Source organism: Corythoichthys intestinalis, chromosome 6 (genome assembly GCF_030265065.1).
Source record: "Corythoichthys intestinalis isolate RoL2023-P3 chromosome 6, ASM3026506v1, whole genome shotgun sequence".
NCBI classification, from domain to species: Eukaryota; Metazoa; Chordata; class Actinopteri; order Syngnathiformes; family Syngnathidae; genus Corythoichthys; species Corythoichthys intestinalis.
In genome coordinates this window covers 49,604,042-49,630,021 of record NC_080400.1, presented here as the reverse complement: position 1 = coordinate 49,630,021, position 25,980 = coordinate 49,604,042, and the positions used below count along the sequence as shown (strand labels likewise).

Sequence of the window (25,980 nt, the reverse complement as noted above, 5' to 3'; positions counted from 1 at the left end):
GAAGAGTTCCTATTTTTTAGTAATCCAGGGTGAGCTGCACTCTGTGGCCCCTGTAAATTACACCATTTAGCGCATTTCACATCATCCCCTTCAGTATATTAATCGGCGCTCTCAGTGGTTACACAACGAGTGAGACATACGTCGCCTAGCAACCGCATTCTGGAAGGATCACCCAATATATTAAATTCTATAACTTCACTCCAGTCGTTTTGTTGTGCTGGTGTCATGTGTACGTTGAAATCACTTTTTCTCTCCTTAAATTATTATTATTATTATTGTTATCATTATGTTTTTGTTTTTGTTTTTTTTTTAATTAAAACTATCTGGTATTACTGTATTTGAAATTAAGTTACTTGTATTAGTAGAGTTCAGAGATCACTGCGAAAATGCTGATTGATATTATTTAAAAATTCCATAACCTACCGTAATTTTCGGACTGTAAGGCGCATCCGAATATAAGCCGCAACCGACCAAAAGTTGACATGAAAATGGCATTTGTTCATAGATAAGCCGCACCGGACTATACGCCGCAGCTACCTCACTGTATTATGGGATACAGGTAGTCCCCAGGTTATGAACGAGTGCCGTTCCTATGCTGGAGAGGAACCCGAAATTCTGCGTAAATCAGAATTAACCACACCTAAATCTAAAAATAACTACCCATAAAGTCAAAAAATATTGTATTTTGTTTAATGATGGATACAGTACCCTCTGGTAGCAGCGTTAGGTCTGGCTGGACTGTCACCTTTGATGATTGAGGAGCAGACTCAGACGTCTGACATGGATAAAGGATAGATGCGCTCTGGTTTGGCCCACTTAAGGCTGTAAGTTGTTTCAGCTAATATATGTGTATGCATTTGTAATAAGGTTTTAAGCTACAGTTTGCGGAGTTATGGTGTTATGGTGTATGCATGAGTGATTTGCTCTGAGAGTGGCGTACTGCAAGCAACACGTCACTTTTGCTCATTGATATTCATGACGTCAGCAATTATTGCTAGGCGGGTCAAGCTCACGTTTGTCGAATGCTAAATGCATGTAAATAGTGTATGAACGAGATGTTTACTGAGCTAAACCTACCAATTCTGTCCGAAAATTATGTCCCTGGTGCCAAATTCACTGGTAAAGATGTGGAAGAACATACAAAGGTTCAATTCAAGAGATGACTTGAGTATCGAGGGCTGAAAAAGACAGGAAAAAGAGTAGACCTGATCCAGAGGTAGCTTTTTTATCGACACCTTTTTCTTGTGTGCATTGCCTCATGCCACTGACAATGACATTCTCCTGTTTCAACATCATTCATCTATCCTTTACCACCATATGCCCTGTCTTTCTTATATATTATATCGTCTGGTTGTCTTACATCTCTGACCGTTCTTGGGGGTAATTTACAGTGCTATTTTTGTGTAAAGATTGCAAATGCTACTCAGTGACAGCCAACAAACACTTTTATTATTTTTTTCATGAATAACAAATCTTTATTCTATAATTTATTTGCACTTCCGCATTACAATTTTGTGTTTTTTTACAACAGAAAAGGTATCAACAGTGGCAGTCAGGCTCCATTTAAAATTTTTTCAGGTCATTTATTGTCAGACAGAAGCCGCACGGCAAAACGCCACGCAAAAAAATAAGAGTCGTTTCTACAAGTTCCATAGCAGCAGTCTCTGTTGACTTAATTATTAATGGTTATACAGTAATAAGAAAATAAACACTATGAGATAAACATTTCACCTTGAAAGGGAAGTAATTTGCGCTATTTCTTATTAAACTTGTCAGGTTTTATGGTGTGATTGGGCTAGACTGGCTTAACAATCTGGCAGCCCTGGTTGGAATCGTGTAACGACACTTGTAAACAGATAATATGACAACAGGGCTAATCACAGGAATATATTCTTTATCATTGACAAAAAGTAACGACTATTACCATATTGGCCCTAATATAAGACAGTGTTTTTTGCATTGAAATAAGACTGAAAAAGTGGGTGTCGTCTTATATTCGCGGTCTAGACATTATACCAATTCACGACACTAGATGGCGCCAGATATCTTTGAAGCGATGTTCTGTCATGACAGATCTCAGCTACTCTCAAGTTTAACCAGTTTGCATTATTATATTGCAATGTTATTTCCTTATTCAGATTTGTTTCAAAACTACAGTTACAGTTAGACTTCACTTTGATGGTTAATGCAGTTATTGCTTTTTTTTAAATTTAATTTTATCACAATAGATTGGTTTATTTACATTTGTAAAACCAGAAGCCATTCATTTACGAATGTGATTGCACTTTAGTTTATGTTAGAAAGGTTCCTGTTTATTAGTTCGTTCCCATGGTAACCGCCGCTTCCTGTTTTTTGTACTACGTCACGCGCGCGGTGCATTGTGGGATTGAGAATAGCGTAGTGGCGCGAGTAGCACCGGGTGCGCATTCCGGAAGAGTGCAGCCACCAGTTAAGACGAGTGCAGCCACCTGTAAAGACGTGTGCGAGGGAGAGTCATTCCGTGTGCGTCATTGACTGAACGTGAGTATTTTCCCTCCATGTTATTAAGTTTTGTGAAGTTAGAGCCGCTATCAGCGCGACGTTTGTGTTTACAGTTACGTCGGCGGGTAGTTATTGCGCCCGCTCGTCCTCGCGTCTCCCGCTCGTCCTCGCTGCGCCGAGGAGAGCGTAGTTTACGTTGTATTCGTGCCGCACATTTATGCTAAGAGAGGATGTGCTTGTTAAGCATCTCTTGGACATTATATACATTCAAATGAGTGTAAAACTGTTTAGTTTCGCCACTTTGTGGATAAGTTGGCCGCACGTGCACGAAGCGTGCTTCCGGGTGTGCGTGCGCATTTCGCCCCCACCTTTGTGTTCAGTAATACTCTGCGAGTAAGATATGCGTGTATTGGTGACTATATTTGCACTCAATGTGTATTGTTATTGCATTGGCACTAATATACTGTATTTCTTCTCTCCTTTAGAACCACACAAACAACCTATATATATATATGCCTAGTCAAGTTCCCTCCCCGCACACATATTGGATCCACAACACACCCAAGCTCCACACATACACACATACAAGCTCCTCGCACGCAGCTAATTTAACACACTCACACTCAGCTAGTCCTTCCTCCTCAAACAAGTGCCATTTATGTAAATAGTTCTGCCTGTTGCCACCCTGCTGCCTGTATATAGTTGCCAATCTGTTGTCAAGTTGGATTAAAGGTGAAAAGACCAACTCCGCTCTCCTTCTCCTGTGTTCTGACCGACACCCCGGGGCGAACGGACCATAACCCAAATTGAACCAGAAACCTATACAGTCCACAATCTGCCTCTCCAACACATTTTGGTCCTTCGAGCCGGATTGGTCCGTTTACCTTGGAAAAGATGGAGTTCGAAGCCAGTGGAGCACGGCCCAAGCGGTGGACACGTCCACCAACCCACCTAGATGACTACGAGGTCAATTATACATGGCACAGGCAGCGAGACAGGCAGACACATGAGCTAGTGTGGCCATCTCAAGAGGAACGATCGGACGAGATGATCCCCCACCGTTCCAGCCCTCCTCACCACGACAAGTACCACCGGCGGGATGCTGATTTCCACGAGGCGGACCTGTACAACCCAGAAGGGCAGCGTTACAGTCCGGAAACACAGCTAGCCCACCCAAGGCATCTATCGAGAGCGTCCAGGGCCAACGGTCGAGAGCCACCTACACCTCATCCTGTTTCGTCAAGCACCATGATAAGAGAAGAACTTCAGAGCGGCTTGCTACAGCAATCACAGCACGCTGTACAAGTTGACGTAGCTGCACTCAACTCGCTTCAAGAAGAAATGCGCAAGTTAGCTCAAGCCGTGTCAAGTCTCCAGCGAGCTTCACAGCACTCGGCTCCAAACCAGAGGGAAACCACTCCTCCTCAAGTCGAAGATGAAGCGGACTGGCCGGAACCTCCACCATGGCCCGACCAAGCGGACAGAGAAGAACAGTCGGCTCAGCCCACAACCGAGCGATTAGACCAGCTAATCGTACAACTCCAGCAGCTAAAGAGCCGCGCCATGGCAGCCAACAACGCCGAAGCGTCACCACAAGAGGTCAGGCCACCTCCACACTTCCAGCCCCAGCAAGCTAGCAGCAACCTCCGGATTTACAGTTCGCCGGCAGCGCAGCCTTACCAGTCTGTGGAGCAACCACCTCTCCAGCCAAGGTACCAACCCACACCAGTCCGAGCTACGCCCTACGCCGCGCCCTATACACCCGGACTGCTGCCGAATATACATCAGCCTGTGTAAGCACAACAGCTGCCTTCGATCTCACCATCCTACGCAGCCAGTTATATTCCACCAGGGCCCAACCAAACAGCAGTTCCGCCGCAGCAGCCACCGTGGAGGTATGGACAGAGCCAGCAAGCCCCGGTACTTCATTCCGGCATGGTAGCCAGAACTGAACAGACCTACAGGGGGCCACACCCATCCATACCCTACTTCAGCCACCGCGACCCATGTGAGTTTGCACGCCTAAAGATCGCGCTGGAGAACCTATTGCCGACGGACGGAACCGAGCTGTTCAAGTACCAGATACTCGTTGACCACCTAAAGCTTGAAGAGGCAAAGTTGATAGCGGACTCCTATCTCAACTCACCTACCCCCTACAGTGACACGTTGTTGGCGCTAAATGAGAAATTTGGTCAACCTCACAAAATAGCCCTAAGTAAGATAGCGAGCGTCCTCGACTCACCAGACGTTCGCCGTGGTGACATTGCAGCGTTCGAGCGGTTCGCCCTCCACGTGCAATCCTTGGTCGGTCTCCTGAAGACACTGGGCGCTGACGGAGAAGCAGAACTTCGCTGTGGGTCTCATGTGGCAAGACTGCTCGGCAAGCTTCCTCCAGAACAACGAGCAGACTTCCGGCGATGCACCCTCCGACAGCCAGGTACTGTGCCCACTCTCCTTGAACTAGCTAATTGGCTGAAACATGAAGCGTGGTGTCAAGATTTCGATGAGCCACCTACAGGGCAAAGGGAGAGGCATGCAGTCAAGTCCGACAGTCGCCAACGACCAAGAACCGTTACCGTCCTCCATGGATCCAAGGGCCCAGAAGACGACAACGTCAAAACAGAGGCCGCCAAGAGGAACAAGGGAAGAAACAAGCATTACTGCCCCTTCTGTGAGAACGACGAGCACTTCCTCAGTCAGTGCTCTGAAGTCACCAAGCTGAGTAAAGAAAGACTCACAGAATGGATTAAGGCAAATAAGAGGTGCTGGCGCTGTGCTAGGCCTCACCAAGCTGCACAGTGTGACCTGAAGAAGCCTTGTGGCCTGTGTCAAGGTAAGCACCTAGAGGTCCTTCATGAAGTCAACGTCCGCCGATCGCAACCCTCAAGCAGTGAAGATGGCTGGCAAAGGACCCCGGCCACTGAGGTATTGTACGTCGATCGCCATCTACAAGATCACAGAGTCTTATTGAAGTGTGTCCAAGTGCTCCTACGTCATGGCAAACGTACCATATCCACGTACGCCATCTTGGACGACGGGTCCGAAAGAACAATGCTCCTGTCAGCAGCTGCACGAGAGCTCGGTCTACGAGGCACCCGAGAGGACCTTCCCCTGAGGACAATCAGGCAAGACGTCCAAACTCTCCCTGGCTCCTCCGTGTCTTTCCGTATCTCTCCAGTTGCCAACCCCAAGACCAGCTTCAGAGTCTCCAAAGCTTTCACCGCGTCTCGCCTTGGTCTGGCTGACCAGTCGTATCCGATGGACAGGCTGCAGAAGAGGTACCCACATCTAGCTGGTATACCAATCACATCCTTCCAGAACGCAAACCCGCTGGTCCTCATTGGGTCCGATCATCCACACCTGATCACCGCCATCGAACCCGTCCGACTTGGTCGACCAGGTGGGCCTGCTGCAATTCGCACCAGACTGGGCTGGGCGCTACAGGGCCCAGCAAAGTTCGTACAGCAGTCCTTGCATCCACAGCAGTGTCTACTGACATCAGTGTCGCCACTCGACGCAGAACTGTATAAGCACGTCGAAAGGCTGTGGCAGCTAGACACACTCCCTTTCAGAAGCGAGAAAGTCGTAACCAGGTCCAAGCAAGACGAAGCGGCAGTGGCGCTGTTGGAGGAAAAGACCATCCGTTTGGAGGTGGCAGGGATCCTTCGATATGCCACACCCCTTCTGAGAAAGAAGGACATGCCTGTGCTTTATGCCCCCAAAGAAACCGTTCTGCCAAGTCTCCGAAGTACAGAACGACGGCTGGCTAAAGACCCAGAGTTCGCTCGGGCATACAGCGCGGAAATTCAGAAGTTGGTGGACGCAGGCTCAGTCTCAAAGCTTCGTCCTGACCAAGTTAACCAAGGGGGAGAAGAGTGGTACATCCCGCACCACATGGTGAGTCATCACGGTAAGAACCGAATCGTCTACAACTGCTCATATCGGTTCAGAGGCCAGAGCCTGAATGACTCACTGCTGCCGGGGCCAACCCTTGGCCCCTCACTCCTGGGAGTGCTGCTGCGCTTCCGCGAGCACACTGTCGCCCTTAGTGCTGACATCACAAGGGGCAAGAGTCTACAAGAGCTGGTGAAGCCAAACAGATGGAGTCAAGGTCCTCCATTCCTCCTTCAACCACCAGAAAAATGGCCAGTCCTGTCAAGTGGAGTCCAGAACGAGGATGTCTCAGAACTGAGGAAGTCGACCTTCTGTGGTGCCATCGCGACCAAAGCCAGCGCCGCATGGGCCGAGCAGCACGACACTTGGCAGGCACTGCTAGAACCTACAGTGCAGGAGCTTCACGGGGCGGCAGATCAGAGCAGCAATCCCACCGCTGAAGATTACCGCAAAGCAGAGGGGCTCATCCTCCAGCGAGCCCAACAAGAGAGTTTTCCAGATGAGGTGAGACTCCTAAAAGTCGGCAAACCCGTCTCATCCTGCAGCAGTCTGATCACCTTATCGCCGGAGATGGACAGCGAAAGACAGCTCATCTGTGTCGGAGGACGGTTACGCCGTGCCGAGAGCTTGGAACCATCGGCTGTTCACCCAGTTGTGCTGGACCCAAGCCACCCTTCTACCAGACTGCTCATTCAGGACTACGACAGTCGGCTGCATCATCCTGGACCAGAGAGAGTCTTCGCAGAAATACGACGTTCCTACTGGATCCTGAGAGGTCGGGAAGCCGTACGTCGCTACCAGCACTCCTGTCCGGAATGTCGCCGCTGGAAGGCCAAACCTGCGATTCCCAAAATGGCTGACCTACCACCGGCGCGACTGCGACTCTTCAAACCAGCCTTCTTCTCGACAGGAATGGACTGCTTTGGACCCTTCCAAGTCAAAGTGGGAAGACGCATCGAGAAGAGGTGGGGTATAATATTCAAGTGTCTCACAACCAGGGGTGTGCACTTGGATCTCCTGAACACACTCGACGTCGACTCGTTCCTGATGGCCCTCAGAAGGTTTATCGCACGTCGTGGAACGCCAGCAGAGTTGTATTCCGACCAGGGAACCAACTTCCGTGGCGGAGAAAGAGAGCTTAGAGAATCGTTCGCTGCCATGTCTCCAGACCTTCAAGAGCAGCTAGCCAAGCAGAAGATCAGCTTCCACTTCAACCCTCCTGCAGCGCCACACTTCGGGGGAGTGTGGGAAAGGGAAATTCGGTCGGTGAAAGCTGCCCTCTATCCCACAGTGGGAGCCCAACCAGTCCCAGAGGAAGTGCTACGAACCGTGCTTCTCGAAGTGGAAGGGATCCTCAATTCAAAGCCACTGGGGTACGTCTCATCCAGTCTGCACGATCCCGACCCAGTGACTCCAAACGTCCTGTTGATGGGGCGGCTGGATGGCTCCTTACCGCAGACTGTGTATCCAGAGACTGCCCTCCTGAGCCGCCGTCGTTGGAAGCACTCACAAATCCTGGCGAACCACTTCTGGTCCAGCTTCCTGAGGAACTACCTCCCCAGCCTGCAAACTCGTCAGAAGTGGCAGTCAACGCGAGCCAACATCACCGATGGAGCTGTCGTGCTGCTGGTGGACCCGCAGTCACCTCGAGCGACGTGGCCAGTGGGACTCGTCATCAGTGTCAACCCAAGCGCCGATGGACAGGTACGCTCTGCTGTCGTGAGGGTCGGCGACAAGGAGTACACCCGACCAGTGGCCAGGTTAGTCACACTTCCAGCTGTCTCAGCCGACAACGAGGAGGACAATGCAGCCGACAAGAATTCAGCGTAAGACTGTAAAGACCTGGTCACCTTTCTTAAGAGCGAATGTACTTCATACATTCGGGGGCGGCTGTTAGAAAGGTTCCTGTTTATTAGTTCGTTCCCATGGTAACCGCCGCTTCCTGTTTTTTGTACTACGTCACGCGCGCGGTGCATTGTGGGATTGAGAATAGCGTAGTGGCGCGAGTAGCACCGGGTGCGCATTCCGGAAGAGTGCAGCCACCAGTTAAGACGAGTGCAGCCACCTGTAAAGACGTGTGCGAGGGAGAGTCATTCCGTGTGCGTCATTGACTGAACGTGAGTATTTTCCCTCCATGTTATTAAGTTTTGTGAAGTTAGAGCCGCTATCAGCGCGACGTTTGTGTTTACAGTTACGTCGGCGGGTAGTTATTGCGCCCGCTCGTCCTCGCGTCTCCCGCTCGTCCTCGCTGCGCCGAGGAGAGCGTAGTTTACGTTGTATTCGTGCCGCACATTTATGCTAAGAGAGGATGTGCTTGTTAAGCATCTCTTGGACATTATATACATTCAAATGAGTGTAAAACTGTTTAGTTTCGCCACTTTGTGGATAAGTTGGCCGCACGTGCACGAAGCGTGCTTCCGGGTGTGCGTGCGCATTTCGCCCCCACCTTTGTGTTCAGTAATACTCTGCGAGTAAGATATGCGTGTATTGGTGACTATATTTGCACTCAATGTGTATTGTTATTGCATTGGCACTAATATACTGTATTTCTTCTCTCCTTTAGAACCACACAAACAACCTATATATATATATGCCTAGTCAAGTTCCCTCCCCGCACACATATTGGATCCACAACACACCCAAGCTCCACACATACACACATACAAGCTCCTCGCACGCAGCTAATTTAACACACTCACACTCAGCTAGTCCTTCCTCCTCAAACAAGTGCCATTTATGTAAATAGTTCTGCCTGTTGCCACCCTGCTGCCTGTATATAGTTGCCAATCTGTTGTCAAGTTGGATTAAAGGTGAAAAGACCAACTCCGCTCTCCTTCTCCTGTGTTCTGACCGACACCCCGGGGCGAACGGACCATAACCCAAATTGAACCAGAAACCTATACAGTCCACAATCTGCCTCTCCAACAGTTTACGTATTTAAATGTTCAGATATTAAGATTTGAATGAGGCAAAATAACATGCTTTTTCTCTCAAATATATTGTTATAATCATTTGTTTCAGATGTACTGTAATAACTTTCTGTATAAAAATGAATTTGGTGTTCAAAAAGTCTTTTTTCAAACTTGAGTCTTGACAAAGAGGGGGTTGTCTTATAATCAGGGCCGTCTTATATTCGGGCCAGTATGGTACTACACACTTTCCATAACTCCTATTAACTTTTAGTCACCTCTCAAATATTACTATTTTTGTCTTCTGTATGATATATTTAATTGAAATAACAGAACCATAAAACACATGATTTATTAAAAGGAAATTCTTGAAAATTTTTTCATACCACTGTAGCCATATGACTTTTAAGAATAATGTAAGAAAAGAGCCACCGTAGCACTGGGAGGCAGTGATGAATTCAATTACTCATTATTGAATTAAATGTTGCTGCTATTTAGATCCATGCCTGTAAATTAGTGCGTACGCCTTTAAAGGTGCTATGAAATCCGACAACAAGTGACTTTAAAATGATAGTAGATCATGTTTTTGCCACAAATCCATAATAAATGGACAGAAAAAGGTTAATAATTAAAGTGGATCCTAATTAGTCTTCCTTTCTCAGCTGCCTTCGCCCCGCCCACTAAAACATCCCCAAACAGAAGAAAATAGGAGATCATGTCACAAGCAGAACGAGCTGCAGATTTTTGCAGTCTGCTAGCATGCCATTCATAGGCTTTCTGTTCTGTTCTTGCTGTGGGACTGTTCTGTCATTCTGTCAACATATAGTACCTAGCGCAGCAATAGAAAGCTATGCATGATCGTCAGTTATGGGTGTGATATCACAACCAGAAATGCTGAAAATAGTGGGCGTTCCCTGATGCATTGCTTTGGATGGGATAAATATGAAATGTTAAAAGGCAGCGAGATTTCAGTGCCAAATTCGTTTTTAACATGTCAAGTTTGTACTGAAATTTCGCAGTGATTCCACTGCTAATGCCACAACATTCTCACAAGCATGTCACTAAATAATATGTTCTTTCTTAATATGGGTACTGCATAATCTGGGTACTGTATATGCAATATTTGCACTGTTACATTATAGCAATTTTGCACTGTTACATCAATATCTATGCACAAACTACCATTTGCACTGTGATATGAAGTTAGACATCTGCCTGTCTGAGTGCACTGTAAACTGTGTTTTTATATTAGCCTTATTGTGCTTTTGCTTGTTTTATGTTGTGCACATTATGATGAAGCTTTAAATCTCACTGTACTCTATACAATGACAATAAATTCTATTCTATGCTATTCTATTCTATTCCTATTTAAAATTACATTACTGCAGTCGTTTTCTTTCTTCTTCTTCTTCTTTTTTTTTTTTTTACACGTTTACCATTTTATAGGACCTTTAATACAGAGAGAGAGAGAGCGAGACAATGGAGGATAGTGACAAAGCAGGACAGAGCGGGCACCTGGTTGCAAACAGGATTTTATAATATGGTGTTTTAGGGCTGCAGGTATCGATTATTTAAGTAATTGATTAATTTAGCAATTAGTTAGTTCGAATAATCTAGTAATCGGATTAGGAACACATAATGCGTTGCAGAATAAATTTTAGGAGATGTAAAACAAAGGCTGGCTGAGATTGCACTTTCAAAAGACCATTAAAAGCAAATACAAAATAAAATTCCAGAGTGTTTTTTCAAGATATGCAGAATTGCACTTTCATTTCACAAGAGCAATGAATGCATTTAAAAATAAATTAAAATAACTTAAAATGAATAAATGAGAATCAAAGTACAACAAAAGAACAATTGGCTAACTTTTGGGGCAAAAGCCCGCTAGCTTAAATGCTGTAAAATGCTAACTTTTTTTTTTTTTGAATTTACAATGCTTATAACAAATTAACAACAAACACACATTCCCACAAAAAACAACTTAATATACCTCTGAACTAAATTACAAATGCATAAACGTATAATCATATTCCACATTATCTTACTGAAACAAAAACTTGAACAACCTTATGTTGGTCTCAAGAGTGTTGCGTTATGCTCCTGGTCAGATTTTGTGTTTGTTGAAGAGCCGGCTGTGGGGCCTTGCTGACGTCGCACTTGCAGCTAATCCCTGTTCATCAGCGATAGTATATAAACGCAGGCCATCCGGGGAAGAACGCTGAGATATTTTTCTTGCTGGTCGCCATTCGACATCTTTTGTTATTTGAGTGGCTTGGTATTTTGGTAATTTCGCCCCTGTCTTGGGTTTTGGTCGCCTGCTGCTTTAGTTTTGTATGCCTCTACCTTGTGCAGGTACGTGAGTGTATTTTAGTTGTTTTATTGGCACTCTGCCTACCACCTAGGTTTACCCTCGCGTTTATATATTGATCCACGTCGACTGTCTGTCACGGACCCGTTTTGTTATTTCCCCTTTTTACCGCGATCTGTGTGTTTTTCTTTTGTATTTGATAAACCCTTGTATGCGTCCCGTTGTTTGTTCCTTGTTGTGAGGTCCAACCTTGTTTCCAAGTTTGTGGACCCTGACAAAGAGGGAGCAGCTGGATCCAGCCATGTTAAATAAGCATATTACTGTTGTCACAAAAGGGAAGTATATCCACCCGAATCAATAAAACAAAATACAAACACTTTGAAAACAAACCATTACAACGTCATTCTAACGAAACGAATCCTCGAAGCAGCAAAATTTGATTCTAGGCATTTTTTTCCCAATCGAATTACTTGAGTTAATCGATTAACCTTTGCGGCACTAATGTGTTTGGTTGATTGTCTCACGTTCAATAAAGCAAATGAAAGAGCACCATCGACAAACTTTGTTTCTGTCACCTCGAAGGACATACTTAGGGAAGAATGGATAGCATGAAATGTGATACATCGCCGTTTGTTTGTATGTTTCTGTAAACAGACGATCTCATTCAATGTCTCGCGGTGATCTCGTGCAAATTATCAGTAATATCTCAAGTGCTTGGCGCGTCCAGCAATAAATCGGATCCAGTTGGCAACGTATGTATGCGTTCATGACTAGTCAAGAGGTGCAGATGCCACTATCTGGTGTTATGTTTTAAAACACTTGAAATGGCTGTTACTTTTCATTCTACCCATTGACCAAAGTGCATACACCGGAAGCAGGCCAATTTGTGACTCGACGTTTTCGTTTATTTAAATTTAGAAAGATTCTTCAACAATGGGTTTTTGAGTATGAGTGTGGTCACAGAATCAAATACAATCACCAGCCACTTTATTGGGTACACCTGTCCAATTGCTCGTTAACACTTAATTTCTAATCAGCCAATCACATGGCGGCAACTCAGTGCATTTAGGCATGTAGACATGGTTTAAGACAATTTCCTGCAGTTCAAACCGAGCATCAGTATGGGGAAGAAAGGTGATTTGAGTGACTTTGAACGTGGCATGGTTGTTGGTGCCTGAAGGGCTGGTCTGAGTATTTCAGAAACTGCTAATCTACTGGGATTTTCACGCACAACCATCTCTAGGGTTTACAGAGAATGGTCCGAAAAAGAAAAAATATCCAGTGAGCGGCAGTTCTGTAGGCAGAAATGCCTTGTTGATGCCAGAGGTCAGAGGAGAATGGCCAGACTGGTTCGAGCTGATAGAAAGGCAACAGTGACTCAAATAACCACCCGTTACAATCAAGGTAGGCAGAAGAGCATCACTGAACGCATAGTACGTCAAACTTTGAGGCAGATGGGCTACAGCAGCAGAAGACCACGCCGGGTGCCACTCCTTTCAGCTAAGAACAGGAAACTGAGGCTACAATTGGCACAAGCTCATCGAAATTGGACAATAGAAGATTGAAAAAACGTTGCCTGGTCTGATGAGTCTCGATTTCTGCTGCGACATTCGGATGGTAGGGTCAGAATTTGGTGTCAACAACATGAAAGCATGGATCCATCCTGCCTTGTATCAACGGTTCAGGCTGGTGGTGGTGCTGGTGTAATGGTGTAGGGAATATTTTCTTGGCATTCTTTGGGCCCCTTGGCACCAATTGAGCATCAGTGGAATGCCACAGCCTACCTGAGTATTGTTGCTGACCATGTCCATCCCCTTATGACCACAATGTACCCAACTTCTGATGGCTACTTTCAGCAGGATAATGCGCCACGTCATAAAATTGGAATCATCTCACACTGGTTTCTTGAACATGACAATGAGTTCACTGTACTCAAATGGCCTCCACAGTCACCAGATATCAATCCAATAGAGCATATTTGGGATGTGGTGGAACGGGAGATTCGCATCATGGATGTGCAGCTGACAAATCTGCACCACCTTTGTGATGCCATAATGTCAATGTGGACCAAACTCTCTGATGAATGCTTCCAGCACCTTGTTGAATCTATGCCACGAAGAATTGATGCAGTTCTGAAGGCAAACACATACACAAAAAAAAAAAATAATGGGGGGGGTGAGCTACTTGCGGGTTGTGGTCCCTATTAACCGCGAAAAACGATGGAATACTGTACACTGTGGTCATGATGAGTCATCCAAAGTCTTTCCAAACAGCTATTCAAGTCATCTAGTAAAAATTTCTTGAACAAAAAAATTATATATGTTTTAATATCGCAATATAATATCGCAAGCCCCCCAAAAATTACAGCAATAGTTTTTTCCAATATCGTTCAGGCCTACTAATTCTTTGAGTCAACTGTATTATAAGATTTTTCAATTATATTTTCAGACTGAGCCAGCGTTTGTTTTAATAAGATCAAATAACGGAATTTTTTTTCAAAAGGTTGCAGATCTTGGCATTTAAAAGTTTATTTCAACAGAATAATCCAAATTACTCTAATTGTTTTTTGTATGTTTGTTTTAATTGGAACTGCAGATGAATCATTTTGGCTGCTTGTCTAAAACACGCCTATATCAGACGTCAAGTTGAATTTCGAATCGACAGCATGAAAAAGGGAAGAACCATTAGCAGCGCATTATAACTAAAAGCAGTAGCAGGCCCTTGCCTGCTGTGTAACCATGGCAACAGCCCTCATTACAATGATATCATTCAGATCAGTTGAGTCAGGGTTAATGGATAAGTTCTGCCAAGCCATCAAGTAGCCGGTTGGTCTAGATTTATTAATCTTATTTTTATTGTTTTGTCTTTTTTCTGCCTTCATCCGCTGTGGCATACATCCATATTCTCACAGGCTTTGCTCCCCAGTTGCCATGGCAACACCTGATTGTCTGGCTGCATAAAAGTCTCATGTTTAGGCAAGAAGAAGAGATTGATGGCGACCGCGTGGGGGTGAAGAGATACAGTTTAGAGATAGAGTTTCTGGGAAAAGACAGAAAGCTACTACGGTTTACCTCAAAATCAAGATTTCGGTGTATTTAATCATCTTTTTCCTTTCTCTCAGTAGTCTTTCTTTCTTTGAAAGACAAATCTTCATGCACCTCCTGACAACCTACACTGGTCTCTGCACAACTGCGGACTCAGACGAACACATAAAAATACACATAGACAATGTTCTTTTTTAAAAAGCCTTGTGGCAAACAAGCATGTCTTTTCCTGTGTCAGCAGCTCTTTCTTTAGCCTCGGTTTCCACATTTTGACGCTTAACTGTGTGACAGTCAACAAAGAGGCATTTGCCGAAGAAAGCTTGTCAAATATACGATGATTGGTTCCTGTAGTCACCTGCCTATGTTGAAAGGGATTGCAAACGACATTAAAAATGAACACACCAAACATACGCAGCTGCAGTGGCCGTATAAATAAAAACACTATTTCACATTGGGCCACTGACGAAGCATCCATCAGTGCCAGTAATCCAACTTGAATTTTCCTCACAAGAGAACTCAGAAAGAAAGAAGACTTAAAGATTTAATAGATTTTCAAGCTCTTAATACCCTGTCTTCAATATTGTGTGGCGCAACTAGGTGTATGCAAAGAATACAATGCTCAAAACGAAACTGATAAACATTATCATAACAAAGTTATCCTCTTATGGCATTGTATCCTAATTGTTTAAATAGGCCTAAAATGAGTAGTCTGTTCTTTACCTCATGTTCTAATCAGAACCATTTCCCCCCCATTTGTTTGAATTTGTACTGTAGGGTTTAGGGTTAGGGTTTAGGGCTAGGGTTAGGGTTAGGCTGAAAACTGCCTTGTTCTTGTATGTATGACCAGCACATGTAGAATGCTTATTGCCAATGAAATGTTACTTCAGTAAGTAAGGTCAAGTGTTGACTTGAAAAAAAGGAATTTGAGAGTCCTTATGGTCTGAACAGTTTTAATGTATAACATGGAAGTTTTTGTATTGGTATTATTTATTTATATATAGTATTTATTAGTATTAGTCTTTTGTCAACAGAGTGTATACACTTAAAAAAAAGTTTCCAAAAGTTGTGCAAATTTAGAATTTTAGGTAAGAACAACAACAAAAAATTTCCAGTTATTTTATTTTCAGTATTCGTATCTCATCAAGTTAATGCTGTTATCTTGAAGTTAATAAAATAATAATAATAATAATGATAAAATTACAAAACTTACATTCATGAGTAAGCAGATCTTGAAATGTTATGTGAACTTTTAAGTTCTGCTTACTTGAACTGCTAAGTTGAGCTTACTTGAAATTTTAAGTTGTGTAAACTTGGCATGAAGTTGCCTCACTCATGCTGCCTTCAAAAGCGTGCGCTGACGACAGCTCGCCTGTGAGACAGTGTCTCACTTCACTGCGGCTTGCACTCTCATTCAGGACACCCAAGTTCAGAGACCCCGGCACTTTCCCAGCACAACATGATCAGTCTCCAGTGAATACAGTTAACATTGTTCAACATATTTGCTCATTGTAAACTGTACTAGAATCAGCAGGTAGGCCTTTAAATATAGAGAGGGAGCAATTCATTACGTGCAGCAGACAGCAAAGGTGCATCTTTCCTACATGTGGAGTAGGGCTGAACAATTTTAGAAAAAAATCAATAGACCTTTCGCAAAAGCCCCGCCCCCTTAGTTAGGGTTGCTAATAAGACAAGCTTAGTCACTCTAACGGCACAGCCGTTGCAAGCAGATGTAGACAGTGATTTATTTTGGCACAAAACTAGTGCAACTAGGGATGTCCCGATCCAGGTTTTTGCACTTCCGATCCGATACCGATATTGTTTTGCACTTCCGATCCGATACCGATACTGGCCGATACCGATACCGACCTATCTGAGCATGTGTTAAAGTTTAAAGTTCTTTAGCCTCTTTACTTAGTTGTCAGACTCATGTTGAAAAAGGTTTTAGTACTCTTGATAACAACTAGCCAGCTCAGTTAGGTGAGTTTGAATAACACACAACGGTTGGTAACAAGAAACTGACCTGTTTATTCAGTGACAAACACAAAACATTATAAATAACAAACAGAAATGGCATAGTCAGTAAAACGTGCAAATAATATTGTAAACTGTCTTTAAAAAGGAAAGCACACCAACAACCTCAGTGGAAAATCCCACAAATCCCCCAAGCTATTAGATGCTTTTAATGTTTCGTGCATTAGTTACAAAAATTGTATAAAAAGCCTCTCAGGTTTAAATAAACAACTATTTCAGTATCAAGTTAACATTTTAAAACAGTAAATAAAATACTCAAGTCCCCATTCTGTATCAGCAGCTTTAAACTACATTCAATTCATTTAATTTTGCGACTCAACTGTTAAAGTTGTTAAAATTGCTCCCGTTATTCCATAATTTCCCTTCTGTCTACTTTCGACATGTGAAAGTTTTAAAATGGTTTTGAAGATAGATGAAAGTCAAGAGTTTGCAGATTTAGGAGTATTTTAGATAAAAAGTTAATTAGGTTCGCTTGGAAGGTTCACAACAGCCAACTAGGGAAGTCTTCTGCTTTAAGATGGCGGCTATTTACTCACGCATCTGGTTTTCAATACTTCAATGTTGCTAACGCAGTCGAGACTGTCATTTTGCATCTAGTTCTATATACATATGATATCTATTATCTCCAGTAAAACGACGTTGACGTAGATTGTAGCGGCTGTCAGCAGCAGTCAGGTATTCTTGTGTTTTTTATCCAGCGGCATGAGTTGAGCTAAAGCCGTGAGTTGAACATTGGCATTACCCGGGTCTATGACAAGCATTATGTTTACTTTCGGGACGCAATGCGGTCGGTTTCTCATTGCGTCCCGAGGACCGCGCTGTGTATTAGTTCTGCTTTACTTGACATATTACAATAATCGGAATTTGGATGTTTGTGAATCGTTCTTGAATCTTCCACGGCCGAATCGCTCAAGGATGTAATGACGGCTGGGCATGTTGTACCGTGGTTCTAAGTGTTGGATGGTGCGTCTTTACTCACGAGAGATAATGGCTCATCATCCAGAATGAATTCTTCGGCAATGAATCTTGTTATTCCCTGGGCTTTGGGACTGTCTAGTGCCAGTTTGTCACGCATAGCAAAAGTTTCTGCCAGTGTTAGTTGCGTAGGACCTTTCTTTTTGTCTTCGGTTTTCTTAACATACTCCTCATATTGTTTGTGGTGGGATTTCGCTAAATGCTTGATTAGGTTGGTTGTATTAAAACTTCTTACAGCTTTACCACTATGCTTGACTTTATTGTGGCAGATGTTGCACTCTGCCTCTTCGTCTTTGTCGTCCTTTAAGGTGAAATGATCCCACACAGCAGACATTTTTACCGATAAAGTCTCTCGGTAAATTGGGAGATGGTAATGTAAATGTAGTGTGTTGAAGGTGTGCCGTAAAATGCGGACCGGATTTTAGGGAAACCGAAGCAATAACTAGAATGGATTATGTAGGTCGGTGCACTGGAAAACCCGGAACGGATTTAAAAAAAAAAAAAAAAAAAACTGGATCGGAAGTCTGGATCGGAATTTTTCCGTGTTCTGATCCGATACCGATGCGCATTTTTTGCCTATATTGGCGTCCAATCCGATCCAAATATCGGATCGGGACATCTCTAAGTGCAACATCGTCTGGATTGAGACAAAAGGTTTACAAAATGTAATGGAGGGTTATATTGATATTGAAAATATAAAAAATAGCAGTGTTGTTAATAACGGCGTTAGACTATATGTTTCTAACGGTGTTTTTTTTTTCCAGTAGTGAGTAATCTAATTAAATACTCTTTCCATCCTAGCAACACTGTTACCGTTACTGAGGAAGTGAAGGAGCGTGTTACTACAAATTGGTTGAATGAAGTGCAAGTTGTCTAATTTTGTCACACATCTGCCTGCTTGCCCTGGACAGTGCAGAGCGGGAAGTGGGAGGAGGGAACGAGGTGGTGACGCTGTTGCAAACGCGATGATGATGGGCTAGGTGGCTCGGAGCATTAGCATAGCATTCGCGTTCTCGTTGGCATTAGCATTTAGCGTGGCGAGCGTCATTTATTATCAATATCATCATTATCGTTATTACCATTTAACCTATCAGAGGACGGGGTGAATACTAGTGCAGGAGACAGCAGGTAGGAGAGGCGCAGCTGCATCTGAGCCAAAATAACCCAGTTTTAAACAGATTTTTTTCATATCAGCCGGTAGGATTTAAAAAAAAAAAAAAAAAGGCAGATACCGACATCAAATTTACAAGTATCGGTGACGATAATTGGAAATAATTGGCTATATCCAATATATATATACTGTGTATATGTATGGTAAGTTAATCTTATTGCTGTCAATGCGCTTTGGGGACATAAACATGTTTTACCCTCCCTCCTACAAAAGTCAAACTCCACCTATGCGCATCCTTCTTACATGTGGGGTAGGGCTGAACAATTTTAGAAAAAAAATCAAATTGACCAAAAGCTCAGCCCCCCCTAAATTACGGTTGCTAATCAGACAAGCTTCGTCACGCTAACGGCACAACCATTGCGGGCAGACATATATAACTCAGTGTTTGAAGGGATTTATTTTGGTAATAAAATAATTTCAAGGAGCTTATAGGTGTACTATCCGTACTTAAAAAAAGGTTAATGTTAGTGCACTGAAAGAATGCACTGCGAACGAAGACGTGAAGACTGACTTGAGCTAATAATGAAAGCCACACTTATAGCGTTTTTGACGTTGTCATCCTTGTAAGGTATAATATTCAATAACAGTAACTACAACTTTGATATCCAGTTTCATGAATGTTCTTGCCTCTACTAAAACTTGTTGGCAAGACAAACCTTAAGAGAAACCTTAAGAGAAAATGTTTGTGTGTTTATTTATTTTGGTGACATTTATAGCTAGGAGTGATGCTGAATGTCCAGTCAACAATAACATTTTTGTCTCTTTGGTGCGTACTGCCTATTTCTTGGAGGCGAAACATGAGTTAGAGCGTTAACACAACAGATCCTGGGGTAGTCAGTAACAAATTAAAAAATTGTTGGCGTGCGTGATTGAAACATTCTATTGTCTAAAATCAGGATTTTGAGTTTAAAAAAAAAAAACAAATATATATATATATATATATATATATAAACCGTTCAGCAGAAGATGTGACAATGGTAAGAGTGGTTGTACAAAGAAAAATGTAGCTCTTAGCAATCAGTTGCATGGATTGCATTTGATTTGATGAGGCTTGTCTTTCCATTGAAGCGTACATGTACTGTGTCGACAGAAGCCCATTTGTATCACTTAAATTTTTTTCCCACACCGCCCAATGTAAAGTAATACTGCGATTGCACCAAAAAATTAAACCACACCAAACCAAATCAAACTGATTGGTTAAAGTGAAGCATTTCTGTCTTGCCTACAGTATTTAACATTATAATGTTTGGAGACCTGGAGGCACTACTGTTTTATGACACTGTAGGTACTGTATATACACAATATATCTTAACAGTTTCCTAGGGCGGACACAGCATATAAAGTTATTTTCAGTAGCTGTGGTAAAGGTGGGATACAAACCACTCTTCCATACCTTGAGATTGACTATGGAAACATTTTGCTGGATAATTTCCTTGGGGAGTAAAAGGTAAACTTAGCATTCGTTACCTGTGAAAGACATCACTGCAGGAGTCTGATCAAGACTCTCCAAAGATTGCAGAGCAGCTGTTGCTTTAAAGACTAACCAGTGTACCGTGCAAGCATTTTTGTTAATCAATTTACTCTATTAATATGTGTTTCTGAATAGTAGACAACCTTTAAGCAATATTTACTGTATCTTTTGACCTTGATTTGACTAGTCAGTCAAAATTGTGTCAAAAGACTCGGCTTGATTAGTAAAAATATTCCAGGCCAAATAACATGACTTTCATTTAGTACTTTGCATTTAAGGATAATTATTTGAAAATGTTTCATAAAATCAGTGAATTGTTTGAAAGTGGACATGATTTGGCTCTTTAAAGCCTAATTAATCTTTTATACTTCCATTTCACAAAAACTCACATTAATCATATGAAGTATACAGCACTTAATCGGTGTAAATGTCAAGGAACGCGGGCAGGCAGGTTGTATGGACCCAAATGCAGGGAAACAAAAAATGCAGCGAGGCAGGTGGCAGTGAACTCAAAAAAAAACTTTTAATGATAACTAACAAAATCACAAAGTACAAACAAAAGGGCTAGGGCTCAAAAGGCAATGTTCAAACAAAACTTACTTAAGCGAAGGGACGGGTACACGAGGACTTGGACGGGGCTTGACTTGAACGTTGATGTAGACACGGACATTGACATAGACTGACGCAACAAGGAGTGACAAGAAACTGGGTCATTATATACGCAGACAAGGGGTAACGAGACGAGGAACAGCTGGGTAACACAGGTGGATGCAGATTGCAGGATACACTGGGAAAACACACACAGGTGAGAGCAATGGGTAATCACAGGGACAAGTCACACTAGGAGAAACCAACACAAAACCTAACAGTACCCCCCCCTCAAAGGACAGATCCCAGACGTCCCGAAGAAACGAAAAGTCAGAAGGTTGGAGGAGGGAGCAACACCAGCCTGTCAGGGCCAGTCAGGCGGGCGTCCAGGACGCCAGACATGGGCTGACCGCACGGGTCAATCTGGAGGGCGTCCAGGGTGCCAGACGTTGGGCGACCGCACGGGTCAATCAGGCGGGCGTCCAAGACGAGGCAGTGCTCGGTCCTTCATGCCGCCAAGCCGTGGCAAGAAGCGGGGAGCAGCATCGTCGGGACGAGGGTCAGGAACTTCGGAGTCTGCTGGCGGGACAGCAGCGGTGTCGTCTGCTGGCGGGACAGCAGCGGTGTCGTGTGCTGGCGGGACAGCAGCGTGGTCGTGTGCTGGCGGGACAGCAGCGTGGTCGTGTGCTGGCGGGACAGCAGCGTGGTCGTGTGCTGGCGGGACAGCAGCGTGGTCGTGTGCTGGCGGGACAGCAGCGTGGTCGTGTGCTGGCGGGACAGCAGCGTGGTCGTGTGCTGGCGGGACAGCAGCGTGGTCGTCTGCTGGCGGGACAGCAGCGTGGTCGTGTGCTGGCGGGACAGCAGCGTGGTCGTGTGCTGGCGGGACAGCAGCGTGGTCGTCTGCTGGCGGGACAGCAGCGGAGTCGCAGGAGTCTGCTGGCGGGACAGCAGCGGGGTCGCAGGAGTCTGCTGGCGGGACAGCAGCGGGGTCGCAGGAGTCTGCTGGCGGGACAGCAGCGGGGTCGCAGGAGTCTGCTGGCGGAACAGCAGCGGGGTCGCAGGAGTAGACAGGGGGAGTCGGCGCGGGCACTTGACTGCGGGGAGCCGGCGCGGGCACAGGACTGCGGGGAGCCGGCGCGGGCACAGGACTGCGGGGAGCCGGCGCGGGCACAGGACTGCGGGGAGCCGGCGCGGGAGGAACTTGACTGCGGGGAGCCGGCGCGGGAGGAACTTGACTGCGGGGAGCCGGCGCGGGAGGAACTTGACTGCGGGGAGCCGGCGCGGGAGGAACTTGACTGCGGGGAGCCGGCGCGGGAGGAACTTGACTGCGGGGAGCCGGCGCGGGAGGAACTTGACTGCGGGGAGCCGGCGCGGGAGGAACTTGACTGCGGGGAGGCCTGAAAAAAACCGAGAGGGTGAAGGGCATGGAAAAAAAATCTGGGTCGGAGTCAGAATCAGAATAGAGGAGGTCATATAAATTGTGATCCTCCTCAAAGTCTGAAAAATCAGAATCCAAAAAAATGTGTTGTGGTCTGTGGGTGGGTTGAGGGTGTCGGCGCGCTGGCCGAAAATGAATCTTTCCCGCTGGGTCCAGGATTGGTTGCGTCATTCTGTCAAGGAACGCGGGCAGGCAGGTTGTATGGACCCAAATGCAGGGAAACAAAAAATGCAGCGAGGCAGGTGGCAGTGAACTCAAAAAAACCTTTTAATGATAACTAACAAAATCACAAAGTACAAACAAAAGGGCTAGGGCTCAAAAGGCAATGTTCAAACAAAACTTACTGAAGCGAAGGGACGGGTACACGAGGACTTGGACGGGGCTTGACTTGAACGTTGATGTAGACACTGACATTGACATAGACAATGACGCAACAAGGAGTGACAAGAAACTGGGTCATTATATACGCAGACAAGGGGTAACGAGACGAGGAACAGCTGGGTAACACAGGTGGATGCAGATTGCAGGATACACTGGGAAAACACACACAGGTGAGAGCAATGGGTAATCACAGGGACAAGTCACACTAGGAGAAGCCAATACAAAACCTAACAGTAAAATTCAAGCATCATTTACACTAAATATTCCAGGGACCGAAAATATCTGTTCCTGATTGCCTGGGGCAAGGAAAAAACATTCCCGGGCGAGCGGCCTTTATATATAACATGCTCGATCCGGCTTAATTTTAGCTATCTATCGTGATGTTACAATGGGTCAAAATTTACAAACCCCAACCAGTGTTTTACCAACAGCCAACATCTTTGTAAGTACTCCATTTCCATCTCAAAATAATGAAATTAAGCTGCAGGCAAAACACGTCGTGTATAAAGGGCTTTTTGCACCTTAAAAGTGCTACGGAAGTGCACTCCATTTAATAAATATACAGTATATTTTATTTGTTTCTCCTCCTGGTAATGTATAAAGAGTAAACTTTTACGATCGAAATGCTGTCAAAACACTGCAATCTTTCACAAGAATTATTAAATACTTGATATAGGTTTCGGTTTAGCTCGTGCACATGACACAAAATGAAGAAAAGTTGTTAAACGTAGAAAATTGCTCCAGTTGTGTTTTCCAGTTTTGAGAAGCTCCAGGAGTGCCTTGTGTCCGATTTAGATACTCCATAGGCCCATCGCATCACCATTTTGGATGTCCGCAGCTTGTTGATTCTTTTTTGTCTACTTTTGTGAAGTTTTATAGTCATTTATGGATATGGCTATTCGTCAATGGTTGTTTCGAGGGCGGAGTTTGGGCAAGGTCATTTGTAAAAGAGACAGGTAAATTTCCAATTGCCAGGTTACAGCTATTGGCTGAAAAGGAAGACAATGATACATCAAAGCAATAGCCTGTCAGTAAGTGTATGTTGGATGTACTGTATGACTGCTGGCCAAAGAGGAAGAAGGCAATGCATAAAGATTAGATTTGACATTGTGTTGTTGTTGAATTGTTTTGTAATTTTACTTTTTCATCCACAACAGATGCTCATGTTGTGATTTTTTTTTTCGGTGTCGTTTTATAATGTATCAAACCAGTGTTTTTTGTTTTTGTTAAATTAGTTGGTAAATTTACTAATAACTAGTAATTTTTTTTTTTTTTTTTCCGGGGATCAGAAGCAAGTGGGCAATCCACATTAAAGAGGCAATCAGCAGTAGATGTGCCCATCATCAGTTCATCAAATCCCCCTTAACTTTTATTTTAATACAACAACCAAACAGAACAACAAACCCCCCCAAAAAAACGGAGGGGAAAAAAAAAGAAAGAAAACAAGCCGAAACCCACCCCCCGACCCCTAAAACCCCCGGCACATATCTCCGACCCATGTATTGTTATGAACAAAGGCTACATAACAAAAGTGTACGTCTATATTCTGAGAGTTTTCAGGCATATTTCAAAAATTTAAATCAAGATGACAATCTGTGCTCCTAACATATAACAAAAAAGGGTTCCAAGTATTTTCAAAGGACCCAGATGATCCACCGAGTGTCAGTCTAATTTTTTCCAATTTGAGAAAATACAGCATCTCTTTAATCCAATAGCCTTGCGTAGGCGGTACTGAAGATTTCCATCGCAAGAGAATTAGCCTCCTGGCCAAAAAGGTTGAAAATGCAATGAGGTCTCTCTTCAGGGGAGGAAGAGAACGTGCAGATGGAACTACACCAAACAAGGCAGTCAAGGCATTTGCAACAATATCTAACTCAGTGACCTTGGATAAAACAGAAAAAATGTCAGACCAATATGAAGTTAATGAAGTGCATGACCAGAACATGTGGACATAATCGGCTGGAGCCTGCTTACATCGATCGCAAGTGGATGAGACTGTATCAAATAATTTGGCCAGCCAAGCTTTAGTATAATGGGCCCTGTGTAGGATCCGGCACTGAGTATAACTATGTTTTGCACAAATTGAAGATTTGTGTGTCCTATGTAAAACTTCTCTCCAGACCTCCTCAGATATACTCATTCCCAAGCTCGACTCCCAAACCGCCTTCAGGGTGTTTAAGGTGGGGTCTGAACTGATTTTGTAAATGTTGGAATAGACTGTCGTTATTGCACCCTTTAATGACGGCAACAGTGTTAAAAAGGTGTCTAACGCAGAGGCGGCAGGGAGTGTAGGGAAGCTTGGCCAAAGTGAGCGGACATAACTGCGAATTTGAAGATATCTAAAGAAATCACCATTAGGCAATGAATACTTTCCAACTAACTGTTGAAAGGAAGCAAAAGTTGAATCCATATATAAATCCTCAAATGTTTCTATGCCCAGCCTAGTCCAGGTAGTGAACGTATTATCCAACAGAGAGGGAGGGAAGGCATGATTAAGCGAAATTGGAGCCTGACAGGAAGGCGCCTGTAGCCCAAAGTATTCTCTGAATTGGTTCCAAATTCTGAGACACGAGAATACCACAGAATTTCGTAAATATGGAGAGGTGGATGACAGAAGTGGTGAAAACAGTAAGGATTTCAATGTCACCGGTTTAACGGAGTTGGCTTCGACAGCGAGCCACAATGGGATGCTATCAGTGTTCCCACAGCGGAGCCAATATGAAAGGTTTTTAATGTTCGCTGCCCAGTAATAGTATAATATATTAGGGAGAGCCATTCCACCCAGTTCTTTGGGTCTCAGTAGAGTTTTATAGCGCAGCCTGGATTTCTTTTTATTCCATATAAAATCTATAATAAGGCTGTCCACAGATTTGAAAAAAGAAAGAGGGAGAAACATCGGAATGCACTGGAACAAATAAAGAAAACGGGGGAGAATATTCATTTTAACCGCGTTTATTCGAGCCGGAACGGAAAGATTAAGCAAGGACCATCTTTGAAAGTCCTGCTTGAGCTGCACAAGCAGCGAGTTAAAATTCATCTTACGAAGGTTACGTCAGCCACATAGACTCCAAGATAGACAAACCCTGATTTAGATACTTTAAATGGGAAGTTCTCTAATGGATATCCTTTGGCTAGCTGATTTACAGGAAATATTTCGCTCTTCCCAAAATTCAATTTATACCCAGAAATTTCACTAAAATCACTTAAAACAGTGAGAGCTGCAGGGATAGAGCGAGATAAATCCGAAAGAAATAACAAAAGATCATCTGCATAGAGTCCGACTTTCAGC

The 25,980-nt window shown here is 44.1% G+C and overlaps 2 protein-coding genes across 2 annotated transcripts in view; both read left to right on the top strand.

The window, feature by feature from the left end:
* pid1 (phosphotyrosine interaction domain containing 1) overlaps positions 1-25,980 on the top strand; it is a 70,726-nt gene that overhangs the window by 3,083 nt on the left and 41,663 nt on the right. The gene's annotated exons all lie outside the window — the stretch shown is intronic.
* On the top strand, positions 4,415-21,437 carry LOC130918045 (uncharacterized). Its single transcript, XM_057839913.1, has 2 exons — positions 4,415-8,492; positions 8,974-21,437. The coding sequence occupies exon 1, from the start codon at positions 4,417-4,419 to the stop codon at positions 8,203-8,205; it is 3,789 nt and encodes a 1,262-aa protein (XP_057695896.1). The 5' UTR covers positions 4,415-4,416; the 3' UTR covers positions 8,206-8,492; positions 8,974-21,437.

Excerpts from the sequence above, each read along its gene's own strand:
- LOC130918045 (XM_057839913.1), top strand. The coding sequence starts at position 4,417 with ATGGTAGCCAGAACTGAACAGACCTACAGGGGGCCACACCCATCCATA.